Raw genomic sequence first — 14,111 nt, forward strand, 5'->3', positions numbered from 1 at the left:
AATATCTTTCAAAGGCTTGAATATCTGTCCTTTAAATATCTCCCATGGTTGTATCTTTTATTCTCTTCTTACTCTATATAATGTTCTCCATCAACATCCAAGACTTCTACCATTTAAGCACTGTCAACTCTTGAATCTGCAGATCTATTTCAGGTTTCAAAGTTGAAGACCAGACCTATAGCTAAAAATGCCTACTAGAAACCTACATCTGGATATCCTACAAACATTTCCAAAGCAGAACTCATTATCTTTTTCCCAAAGTTGTCTATTTTGATTCATGAGGCAATCATCAGCCATTCACACTAAGCAGTACCTCAAATTTACCCTAGATTCTTCCCTCTTACTGCCTACTTCTAATATATTCAAGTGGTCACCAAATTCCACTGATTCTCCCACCTGAACATTTCTCATAACTATCTACTCAACAGCATCACCTTGATTATCTTTTGCTTGTTCTCTCAGTCTCCTTGACTTGTCTCTCACCTCACCAATACATCTTCACAATGTTATCAGCGAGCAGTTGAGCATTTTCCCTGCTTAACACTATTCAATGATATACCACAATCGCTCCTACTCAAGTGAAGCCTTCTCTGGGCCCACCAGTTTGTTCAATCCCCCTTCTTGCCACTCTACCATATCTACCACTTTTATTATTCTTATTCCAAAAAACTGAAATTATTTGTTTACATACATGTCAATCCTATCAGACTGTGAGTTCTTTAGAATAGGTATCATGTGTTATATATTGCTGAATCTCCCAGACTAGCACAATGTCTGTCATGTAATGGGAACTTGATAATTGTTTAATAAGTGAACACTCTTCAGGAATCTACACTCTGAATCTTCTTACTCTCCTCTTCTCCTATACATTATTTCTTTCTTCTCTTCTTTCTTTGAACAGAATCATTAACTTCCTCTGCTTTAATTATTATCTCAAGATGGAATTCTCCTGTATTAGTATCTTTTGACCAGACCTCTCTTCTAAGTGCAACTGCTGAATATCCAACTTGTGACTTCCCTCCATACAGGTTTTATCACCATGTAGTATTATTTGAAGAAGTTAAGTAAATTTAATAAAGCTACTATATTACTATGCAGAACCTGTTCAGAGAACCTTTGCTCTGAGAGGGACTATATTTTCATCGAGGTGGTGGGGAAGAATTTCTTGCTTCTACTTCTATAGTTTCAACCCCCATTTATCCAATCCATCCATCTGTATATTTTGTCCCTTCTCCTGTCTCCATTGCATACTTTTCCCTTCTTGGATAAATAAAAAATTTACCCTGATTATAAAAAGACTGGTGAACATCATTTCTAACTCACATTTACAAAATTCTTTATTTCAATGATTTTATTATGAATGAGATCATAAAAATCACTCCCTGCTTTAACCATACATAAATAAATATCTTCTATTTATAGTTTATTTTTACCATAGTGACAGCAATACAAAACACTGAATTTGCCCAACTCTCACTTTTTCCAGTTTTTCAGCCACTTTTTCTTTATATTGTTGGAAAGCTTTACTCAGCTCTTCAGCATTATACAGTGCTTCATTCCTTTGTCGTTCAGCTCTAAAATGTAAAAAGGTATGATGAATAAAAAAAAAGAATGCTCTGCATTTGAATAGTTAAGTTCCAAAGTAATCTATATTTAATCATAAAGAATAGAGACAAGCAGATTCCTCTGTACTAAACAAGTATTAGGCTTAAACTGTAAAACAAAGAATAAAGATTAGACTATAACAATTTCCTAAATTTAAGGTATCAGTATGAAAAAGAAATAAAATGTAACATACAATACTAACAAGCATAAACTTTGAAATATAAATACATTCTCATATGTCAACAAATTTTTTTTTCTCTGTCTGGAAAAGAAAGATTAATGAAGTAGCCTGAAGCTGAATGATAATTTTTCAAAGGTAGGTATTAAAGAATCAGTCTACTGTCTAGAATATTAAAGATACTCAGCAAATCCTGTAAGCCTTTGAAAAGTTCAAATAAATTTTCAAAAAGCTATTTCAAAAGACAATAACTTCTATCAATACAGGTTATAAAAATCTGAAAAGCAACAAAAAGTCCATCTACCACTACTTACTCTCTTAAACCAACCTTGCTGCCTCACCTCTTACTGAACTTCATACTTTCCTTATAATTCTTACACTGAATTGAAACTATCAGGCTGGAACTTGGTCAATTTGATACCCACACCTAAAAACTTTTCTATATTTAAAGCCATTCTCACCACATTCCTTCCAGTGTATGAGGAGTTAGTGACCTCTCTCTTATCCAAGATTAAGTCCTCCATCTATATTCTGGATTTTACTTCTTCCCCTTCAGGAACTTACTTCATCTTTTGTATTTTCAGTCTCTTCTCCCCTACTGGCTTCTGTGCCAAAACTATAAACAAATGCAAGTGGAAGAATCCCTCACTTTCTGAATGCAATGTAGTTTTTAAATTTGGATAGCAACTGTGGATATCAGGGTTACTATTTGGTTCCAGAGTTCGATATAAAGAATAGAAAAGCTTTAGAGACAAAATCTATAAGAATGTATTCTATTCCTGAGTTTGCATAGCTGGAGTTCAGAGAGCAAAAGATCCCTGTATTTTTCACTTAACCAAAAATCTTCGTAGCTACTGTGCTTTCCTCTATCTCCTTTCTTTGAGGGAAAGCTTATCTATTTTACATTTATCTACTCTTCCTCACCTCATCTCCAATCAAAAAAAAATTTGACATATTTCAGCCACACAGAAAAGCATGGATTAATATATCCATGTATTTCCAGTCCAGCTTCAACAAATCTTAACTATTTGCTATTTTTGCTTCATGTAACTTCTTTTATTTTAAGCAAACAAAAACACGGAGTTAAGGCCTCTTTGTGTTCCTTCCAAATCCTTTCCCCACCCCACCCCCACTTCTTCCACAGAGGTAATCCTATCATGAATTTAGGTTTTATTCATTGTCATACATTTCGTACATTTACATCTTAACCTACATCTACAAATAGTACATATATTTCATTTAATCTAAGAGGCACACTGTTTTACATCTCTAAAATTTGTATGCATTTACAATCAATGGTGGAGCATAGATTCACAGTGATTTTTTTTTCTGAGTGATATCTAAAATAATGGTGCATCTTAAAATCTGTATAATCTTATAGTCATTAAATATCAGTCTTTTTTGATGTTTTTATATTTTATATGAATGACATCACACTGTACATATCCTTCTGCAAACTGCTTTTATTCTGTATCATTCAATATTTATGTTCACCCATGTTATTCTATTCTGTTGTCTAAAAATATTATAATTTATCCATTTTTCAGTGATGTACACTGAGGTTGTATCCAGCTACAGTGAATATCTCAGTGCATATCTCTTTAGCAAAATGTATAAGAGCTTCTTTAAGATACATAACTAGTTGCTGAATGGCTGGACATGTTTTAAAAAGTATTTCAAAAATACCAAAAAATCCCCTTTTAAAAAATTGGTACAGCAGCTATACCAATTTATACTCCCAAAAAGCAATGTATAAGTTTGTTGTACCACGTCTTCACCCGCACTTGAAGAAGCAGTATAGAATGATAATTTTTAAAGTGTCTTATTTAAGCCTCCCTACAATCTATTATGAAGATAGGTGCCATAAACGAGGACTGAGAAGTTAAGCAACTTGCTCAAGATCTTGTGATCTAGTGTGACCTGTCTCCAAAATCTCTGTACCACTATGCACTACTACCACTATGCACTACTACCTTTGGCATGGTATTTAATCCAGTGGACGCTAGAGCCAAAGTGTTTGGGTTCAAATTCTACCTCTGCTACTTTCTAATTGTAAAACTTTAACGTCTTTCTAATTCAGTTTCCTCATCTGTAAAATGAGGATAATAAAATCTATCTAATACAGTTGCTTGAGGATTAAATGATTTATATAAATAAAGCATTTAGGTGAGTATCTGGCACATAGTAAATGCTCAGTAAGTTAATCTGTCACCCTCAAATTTAAAAAAACTTCCTAAATTAACAGTGTGAAATGGCATCTCCCTATAGTTTTAATCTGTACTTTTTGATCACAGAGAGGTTGAGAAAGGTTCAGGTTTCATTAGCCATTGGATTTCTTGTCCTGTAAACCATCTGTTCATATCCTTTAACTTACATTACTGATTTATTTTTCTTATGATTTGTAGAAGGTCTTTATAAGTTCTGGATACTAATCTTTGTGAACTATATGATTTGTAAATATTTTAAGTATTTTTTCACTTATTAAACGATGTGTTTTATGGAACTCAAAGTTATTTTAATGGATTCAAAATTTAGCAATCTTTTCCTAAAATATTTATAGCTTTCTGGATCTTGTTTAAAAACATTCTTCCTTACCATGAAATGTCATGTAAGATATTCCCCTATATTTTCTTTAAAAGCTTTGCTTTTCACAATTATGCCTTTAATTCACCTAAAAAATTTTTTATACATTGGTACAGTATGTGACAGATATCTAATTTAATTTTTCTAAATCAACATCCAATTCTCCTTGCATCATTTTGTGAACCTCATGTTTTGAAAAATCTTTAATCTACAGAAAAGTTGCAAGAATGAATACCTGTATTCCCCCCAAATGGATTCATCGATTTCTGACATTTAGCCACAATTGCTTTATCTTTCACTCAATTGCACTGAACTAATTTGAGAGTAATTAGAACACTTTATCTCTAAATACTTTAGCATGCTATCACCTAAGAACTAAGAAACTGCACGCTATTAATTTAGGAAACTTTTTAAATTTGAGAGAAACAGATTAACTTACTGAGCATTTAATATGTGCCAGAAATTGACTTCTATAACCACAACTATCAAATTCAAGAAATCTACAATTGGTAAATTATTATCCAATATACAATCCATATATAAATTTCATCAATTATTCCAATGATGTTCTTTACAGAATTTTTTCTTTTTGTTTTTTTCTGATCCAGGATCACCGCTTTTAGTTATTGTGCCAGTTTGAAGGTATTATGTCCCCCCAAACGCCATTATCTTTAATGTAATCTTGTGTGGGCAGACCTATCAGTGTTAATTAGGTTGTAATTCTTTGAGTGTTTCCATAGAGATGTGCCCCACCCAACTGTGGGTGATGACTCTGATTGGATAATTTCCATGGAGGTGTTGGCCCGCCCATTGGGTGGGTCTGAATTAAATTACTGGCGCACTATATAAGATCAGACAGAAGGAGCAAGCTTGCTACAGCCAAGAGGGACACTTTGAAGAAAACACAGGCGCTGCAGATGAGAGATAGTTTGAAGACGGCTGTTGTGCACTTGTCCCAAGTGCAACTAAGAGTGATATTTTTGAGGAACTTCAGCCTAGAGAGGAACGTCCTGGGAGAAAGCCATTTTGAAACAAGAACTTTGGAGCAGACACCAGCCATGTGCCTTCCCAGCTAACAGAGTTTTTCCAGACACCAATGGCCATCCTCCAGTGAAGGTACCCGATTGCTGATGTGTTACCTTGGACACTTTATGGCCTTAAGACTGTAACTGTGTAACCAAATAAACCCCCTTTTATAAAAGCCAATCCATCTCTGGTGTTTTGCATTCCAGAAGCATTAGCAAACTAGAACAGATTTTGGTACCGGAAGTGGGGTGCTTTTGCCGCTAAGTCTGCAAATACCAAACATGTTGGAACGGCTTTTTAAGTGGATAGACGGAAGATTCTGGAAGAATTGTGAGGAGCTTGATAGAAAAGGCCTAAACTGCTTTGAAAAGACTGTTTGTGGAAATATGAACTCTAAAAATACTCCCGACAAGGCCTTGAACAGAAATGAAATATATGTCTATTAGGTCTAGTTGGTTTAGAGTACTGTTCAAGTCTTCTATTACCTTATTGATCTTCTTCTGTCTACATATTCTATCTGTTATTGAAATTGGTGTATTAAAATTTAGAATTGTCAATTTCTTCCTTAAAATCTGTCAATATTTGCTTTATATAAGTAGGGTCTCCGCTATTAGGTGCATGTATACTTATAATTATTCTGTCTTCTTGCCAAATTGACACTTTTATCAGTATAATAATGACCTTGTCTTTCATAATTGTTTTTGACTTAAAGTCTATTTTATCTGATATTAGTATAGCTACCCCTGATCTCTTTTGGTTACTACTTAAATGGCATATGTTTTTCCATCCTTTCACTTGTCAACTTACGTCTTTGAATTTAAGGTGAGTCTCTTTTAGACAGGATGTAGTTGGGTAATGCTTTTTCACCCATTCTGTCAATGTCTGCATTTTAAGTAGAGAATTTAATCATTTACATTTAAAGTAACTCTCATAATGCAGGACTTTCTTCTGTCATTTTGCTTATTTAGTCCTTGTAGGTCTTATACCTTTCTCTGTCTCGATTCTTCCGTTAATGTCTACTTTAATGTTTATTTGATTTTTTGTATTGTACCATATTGAGTCCCTTCTCATTTCTTTCTGGATAAATTTTACATGTGTTTTCTTTGTGGTTACCATGGGGTAAAATGTATCATCCTAAATATACAACAATCATATATACCAACATGACTCAGTAGCATAGTCATACATTGTTTCTATACCCTCCAACCATCACTCTTTTGGTATTTGCTATTATTTTTTGTACACTGTATGTCCAAAATCATAGATTGATCATTACTTTTTATGTACTTACATTTTAGAATCTGTAAGAAGTAAAAATTTGAGGTATATACCAAAAAATACAGTAGTACTGGCATTTCTAATTACCCATATGGTTATCTTTACCGCAGTCTTTATTTCTTTATGCCATTTCAATCCACTGTCTAGTGTTCTTCCTTTCCCTTTAGCATTGCCTCCAGGGTAGGACTAGTAGTGAAGAACTCGCTCAGCTTTTTTTTTCAAACCTACGAATGTCTTCATCTCTCCCACATTTCTGAAAGACAGTCTCACCAGATATAAAATACATGGTTGACAATTGTTTTCTTTCAGCAACTTAAATATTTCAACCCAGTGCCTTCTTGCCTCCATGGTTTCTAATGAGAAATCAACAATCTGTATTCCTTTGTACATAACATGTTGCTTTTTTCTTGCAGCTTTCAGAACTCTGTCCTTGTCCTTTGCATGTGACAGTTTGATCCATAGGTGAAGGGGTGTGTTTCTCCTTGTGTTTATCTTGTTCGGTATTCTCTGGGCTTCTTGGAAGTGCATATTCACTTCTTTTGCTAAGTTGGGATGTTTTCTGTCATTATTTCTTTGAGTATTCCTTCAGCTCCTTTATTCTTCTCAGACTCCCATCATTCATATATTGGCATGCTTCTGGGTGTCTGTTTTAGTTTGTCAGACTGCCGAAAGCAATATACCAGGAAATGGGTTGGCTTTTAACAATGAGACTTTATTTGCTTACAAGCTTATAATTTTGAGGCTGTGAAAATGTCCAAATCAAGGCATCATCAACCCTATGCTTTCTTCTAGAACACTGACTACTAGCAATCCCAGATTCCTCCGCCACTTGGCAAGGCACATGGCAACATCTGCTGGTCTCTTGCTTCTCTTCTGGGTGTCCTTGTTTTCAGCACCTGGCTTGCATTGCTTTTTCTCTTGCTCTCTTTGTAGTCATCCAATTTATAAAGGACTCCAGTAACAGGATTAATACTTACACTGGGACATGCCTTAACTGAAGTAACCTCATCAAAACTTCCTACTTACAATAGGTTTATACCCACAGGAATGGATTAGCTTTTAAAACACGATTTTAAAACTAGAACTTCTGTGCCCTGCTGGTGGGAAGGTAAAATGGTGCAGCCACCATAGAAAACAATTCAATGGTTCCTTAAAAGTTAAACATAGAATTACCGTATGACCCTGCTATTCCCTGGAACAAAGGTTCCAGTTTCTCCACATCCTCTTTAACACTTGTAATTTTCCACTAAAAAAAAAAAAAATTATACCCATTCTGATAGATGTAAAGTGGCATCGTGGTTTTGATTTCCATTTCCCTAATGGCTAATGATGTTAAGCATTTTTTCATGTGCTCATGAAATGAAAACAGGGACTAAAGCAGACATTTGTACATGAATGTTCACAGTAGCATTATTCACATTTCCCCAAAGGTGAAAACAAGCAAAGTGTGTATCAATAGATGAATGGATAAACAAAATGTGGTATATACATATAATGGAATATTATTCCCAGTAAAAAAAGAATGAAGTGTTGATTTTTGCTACAATATGTAAGAGCCTTGAAAACATGCTCAGTGAAATAAGACAGACACAATAGGACAGATATTGTATGATTCCACTGACATGAAAAATATCTAGAATAGGCAAATTCATAGAGATAGAAAGTAGATTAGAGGTTACTAGGGGCTGAGAGAAGGGGAAAATGAGGAATTATTATTTAATGGATACAGAATTTCTGTTTGGGATAATGAAAAGTTTTGGAAATGCTGGTGATGGCTGCACAACATTTTTAATGTAATTACTGCCATTGAATTATACACTTAAAAAGGGTTAAAATGGCAAATTTTATATTTTACTATAATAAAAAATTAACTAGAATTTTTAATAGGTTATATATCCTACAAGTAAATATATTTCCTTTAAAAACACATACCTCTTTCCTTGTTTACTTTGTTCAAGTAAGTCCACCTTCAACTTTATACATTCCTCTTGGGACTTCTGCAAACTGTGTTCCTTTTCAATCACCATTTTCTGGCTCTGCTCTAATTTATCTTCTGCCTCTCTACAAAATAAAGAATATTTTTAAAAGGCTATTCAAGGGATTATACAGTTTTGCAAGAATAGTAACATTAGGAAATCTCTTACTTTAAATGAATGAGTTAAGAGAAACGAATATACAATGATAAGCAATAGAGAAAAGGCATATTCATCACTTGCCACTAAGAGTTTTTATAGAAAATAAATTAGTACTTCCATCAAATGAGATCTATAAGTCTCTGAAACAGCAGCTCACATCCTTTTTTACTGTCAAATATTAGAAGCATTACCATATAGTTAAGAAATCAGATAAACATGAATGCTGTCATGACTATATCCAATGACTGTTCTGAAGTTCTACCCAACTCAAAAAGGGAAAAACTGAGAAGTAATAACAAGTATAAATGTTGTAAAGTCAAAATTTATTTTATTTGCTGATAATGCCACTAGCTACCTGGAAAACCCAAGAGAATGAAAATGAAAAATTATTAGACTAAAAGAGTGTGACAGAGTCCAATTATAAAATAATTATACAAAAACCAGTAGACTTGCTATATATATTAGCATTGAACAGAATGGGAAAATGTTCACAATATTCAAAAATATAAAATTCCTAGGAATAAATTTAAAATAGTATATATATTAAAAAGAAAATTACAAAACTCTGATGAACATGAAAGAACTTTAGCATGCATCAGAATCACTCATAAGACTTGTTAAACAGATTGCTGAGCCCCACTCCCCAGTTTCTGAGTCAGTGAGTCTGATATGGGATCTGAGAATTTGTATTTCTAACAACTTCCCAGATGGTTTTGATGCTGCCAGTCCTAGAACTCCACTTTGAGAATCACTCAAATACATTAATATCCTATTTTATATTCATATATTTACCATCTTATTCAAAACAGAAAAGTAGGATAAATAAAATATCCAATTCCTTGAATTTTATTTCTTGAACTCCCATTGATGCACTGAGTATATCAGCTGCGTAAGGGCAAAGAATGAACTAATTCAAATTTAATAAAAGCATGTAAACAAGCATCTCAGCTTAGATTCACTGTTTTTTAGTCTCCTACACTGCATGCAACCTGCAGCAAAGAGACATTATGATAGACTGAAAAGAGAATTTCAGGTAATATATATTAAAGTCAACAAATTCTACGACAAATGGCACTATTAGATCACAACAGATTTACCAAAGGTGGGTGGGGGGAGGGGCGACAAAATTTAAACAAGATCTAACAAAAAGAAGTAGGAAATAGAATTTTAGAAGTTATGAAAAAGCATATTTACCTCAAAACTTTATCTTGGGCTGAAACTTCTGCTTCCAAATTTATAATCTGTTCTTCTAAGATTGGAACACTGGCTGCCTGTTGTTGAGCAGATTCAAGTATAGAAATCTAAAACATAAAAACACTTTGCAGAGCACTTTCTTTTGGAAAATAGATTCATCTACTTGGCCCTTAGTTTCTTTTACTGCCAGATGAGGGGACTCCCCAGTCACTGGTCAAATGTAAAACTCATCCTGGCAGGTCCTTCAATCAGCATATACATGGGCATGTCATAATCACAAGCCAGTCCCAACATTTAAGTTCCTGCCATTACCCTCAACTTAATACGCGGGACAACTGGTTAGCTATTTGGGTTAAAAAAACAGAATCTCTACTGATACTGTCTAGAAAGATAAATTTCACATAAAGAATTAAATGTAAAATAACAAACCATAAAAAATAAAGAAGAGACTTATTGAATCTTTTTATGATTTACGAACCTAATTTTAGTATACATGCTTACTAGAGAAAACCAAGAAAATATGGGAAAGCTAATCAATCCTACAACCTGGAAGATGAAAAGAATGTCACCACTTTAGCAGGGTGGGAACCCACACCTTAAATGGCATGGAGAATACCAATAACAGAACTAATTATCCCTGAAGAAGCTTAGAACTTGGAGGCATGAGGTACAATGGAGGGCAGGAGTGACATCCAGGATGGAAAACCAGAAATTTGGTTTAAAGTCTGTAGATAACAGTGAACTCTCCTTTTCCAATTCCCAGAACACCAGCAGCCAGGTGCCTAGGCGCCTATCAGGAAAGAAATAAAAGATTTATTATCTGAAAAAAATTTAACAAAAGAGGCTTGGGGACTCTGGGACACTACGGAGAAAGATAGGCAGGAACAAGGTAGTGCTATAAACAGAGGGATTAATACAAAACAGTCAGCCTGCAGCCTCCTACTCCATCTCAGTCAGGGCCATCCCACAGGTTACAGGTAATCAACAGCTTCAAAGAAAAAAGACCTTTACATACTGATACTGGTTGGGGAGGGAGGATGTCTTCCTACAGAGTCACCTCCCCAACTATGAGCCCAAAATAAAGCCCACTTGACAACAAACTTTGCCACTGCACTCAGAGCTTCCAACAGCTTTTAAGTGCCTTTGTCTTAATTATGGATAGTCAAAACACTACTATCCAAAGAAAGCTGCTAACATGAAAGTCAGAGGCAAAAGCAAAAGAAAAAAAGCAATTTTGGGAGCAAGCAAGGAAAGTGCCCAGACACACAACACAAAATCATTAAATGTTCAGAGTTAAGAGAATATACTGCATCTGGATGTCACTAAATAGAAAATAATAAGAAGCTCTGGAATATGAAAAAATATGACAGCAAAATTAAAAGATTCAATAGAAGTGATTAAGATAATGTTGAGGAAGTCTCCTTTAAAGTATCACAAAAGACAGAGGGGGCAAGATGGCAGCATAGAGAGGAGTGGAAGCTAAGTAGTCCCCCTGGAACAACTACAAAAAACCAGAAACAACTAGTAAATAATCGAGAATAACTGCAGGGGGACAAACGAGACCATCCACTCATCATACACCAACCTGAATTGGGAGGAATGCCCGAGAACACAGCATAAAATCTGTAAGTAAAACCTGCTGATCCAAGTTGTGAGACCCCCTCCCCCATAGCCCAAGCTGCAAAGCCTCGTGGTGCCAGAGAGAAGCTCTCTCCAGCAAGCGAATATAGCTCAGCTGAACTCCAACTGGGGTTTTAACTAGCGAGTGTGAACTGCTCACTACAGGTACGCAGCCCCAAAAAACAGACAGAGGCTTTGGGTGACGACTGACCTGGGAGAGCTGGAGGGTCGCCTTGGACTGGGTCTGAGGGAACTATCTGTTTCTTATTCGGCTCAGTGGAGAAAGCCCCAGTCATTTTCAGTTTCCAGGGCTGTGACTCTGGGAAGGGTGGAGACACCACAAGCAGAGAGAGAGAGACCATTGAAATGCTAATGACCTCCACCTGGGGGGTCTGTCTTCTCTAGGAGGAAAGGAGTGGGGCCCTTTCCATTCAGAACCAGACCCCAGAGCCTGGGGGAACACGGCCACACCTCCTCACACCAGTCAAGAATTATAGGCTAACAGGCATCACCTACTGGGCAGAAAAGCACAGTGACCTGAGGCATCAAAGGGTGGAGCAATTTTCTAAGACACACCCGCAGGGAAACCAGATACTGAATATTCCTTCCCTCTGGGACCTGAGCCTGTTCTGGTCTGGGAAAACCTGATTTGGATAACCAAGGAAACCATGCCTAGACAACAGAAAATTACAACCTACACTAAGAAAAACAAAGTTATGGCCCAGTCAGAGGAACAAACGTACACTTCAACTGAGATACAGGAATTTAAACAACTAATGCTAAATCAAATCAAAAAGTTTAAAGAAGATATTGCAAAACAGATAGAGGCTGTAAAGGAAACACTGGGCAAATATAAGGCAGAAATCAAAAATTCAAAAAAACTACTAGTAGAATCTATGGAAATGAAGGGCACAACACAGGAGATGAAAGACACAATGGAAACATACAACAGCAGATCTCAAGAGGCAGAAGAAAACACTCAGGGACTGGAAAACAAAACACCTGAAAGCCTACACGCAAAGGAGCAGATGGAGAAAAGAATGAAAAAATATGAGCAACATCTCCGGGAACTCAAGGATGAAACAAAGTACAATAATGTAAGTATCATTGGTGTCCCAGAAGGAGAGGAGAAGGGAAAGGGGGCAGAAGCAATAATAGAGGAAATAATTAATGAAAATTTCCCATCTCTTATGAAAGACATAAAATTACAGATCCAAGAAGCGCAGCATACTCCAAACAGAAGAGATATGAATAGGCCTACGCCAAGACACTTAATAATCAGATTATCAAATGGCAAAGACAAAGAGAGAATCCTGAAAGTAGCAAGGGAAAAGCGATCCATTACATACAAAGGAAGCTTAATAAAGTATCACAAAAGACAAGAAGACAGAAAATATCAGACAAAACTTAAAAGATTCAGGGCACCAATCCAGGTGGCCCAACATTCACATAATAGGAAACATAGAAGGAAAAAAATGCAGGGAACAAAGTTATCAAATAAGTTATTTAAGAAAAAATTTCCAGGACCAAAAGACACAAGTTTTCACCTGAGAGGGCCCTCATGTACCAGCACAATGAGTACTAAGGGCCAAATCAAAGACAGATCATCATGAAATTTTAAAACACCAGGAAAAGAGGGAAGAGCCAAATGAAAACAACAGATTACAGGCTAAGGAAAGTGATCTGCAATGTCATCATACATTTCAGAATAGCACCAAAGACTAGAAGACAAGAAAATAATTCCCTAAAAATTCTGAGATAAAATTTCAATCTAGAATTCAATCAAATGTTAGGGAGAAATTAAGACATTTTCAGAATGGCAAGGAAGTTACTGGAAGTTCTGGTCCAATTTAAAGAGTAAACTAAGAGCCCCAGGAAAGAGAGCGAGCGGCGAGACCCAGATCTGGGCCAACTGATTCCCTCTACACAGAGAGATGCCAAGATCTTTTCTTCTGACCCTGCAACTGGCACATGCAAAGGCTGAACTGTAAATGATGACTTCACACAAGAAACCCAGTCTGACAGCCAATACCTCAAAGGTGATTAGATCCTCTGGCTCTTAAAAGAGTAGGAAGTCGGAGTCAGGCAAGATGGCGGCATAGAGAGGAGTGGAAGCTAAGTAGTCCCGCTGGAACAACTACAAAAAACCAGAAACAACTAGTAAATAATCCAGAATAACTGCGGGGGGGACAAACGAGACCATCCATTCATCATACACCAGCCTGAATTGGGAGGAATGCCCGAGAACACAGCATAAAATCTGTAAGTAAAACCTGTGGAACCAGGTCGGGAGACCCCCTCCCCCATAGCCCGAGCTGCGGAGCCGCGTGGTGCCACAGAGAAGCTCTCTCCCAGCAAGTGAATACAGCTCAGCTGAGCTCCAACTGGGGTTTTAAGTAGCGAGTGTGAACTGCTCACTACAGGTACGCAGCCCCAAAAAACAGACAGAGGCTTTGGGTGACGACTGACCTGGGAGAGCCGGAGGGTTGCCT

At 36.2% G+C, this 14,111-nt stretch overlaps 1 protein-coding gene across 1 annotated transcript in view; it reads right to left on the minus strand.

Moving 5' to 3' along the window:
* Positions 1 to 14,111, minus strand: part of CCDC18 (coiled-coil domain containing 18) — a 131,879-nt gene that overhangs the window by 107,318 nt on the left and 10,450 nt on the right. Inside the window, 3 exon segments of the mRNA XM_037826619.1 lie at positions 1,478 to 1,574; positions 8,603 to 8,731; positions 10,000 to 10,106. Coding sequence (XP_037682547.1) covers positions 1,478 to 1,574; positions 8,603 to 8,731; positions 10,000 to 10,106 — 333 coding nt within the window.

Source organism: Choloepus didactylus, chromosome 2, assembly GCF_015220235.1.
Source record: "Choloepus didactylus isolate mChoDid1 chromosome 2, mChoDid1.pri, whole genome shotgun sequence".
In the NCBI taxonomy this organism is placed as follows: Eukaryota; Metazoa; Chordata; class Mammalia; order Pilosa; family Megalonychidae; genus Choloepus; species Choloepus didactylus.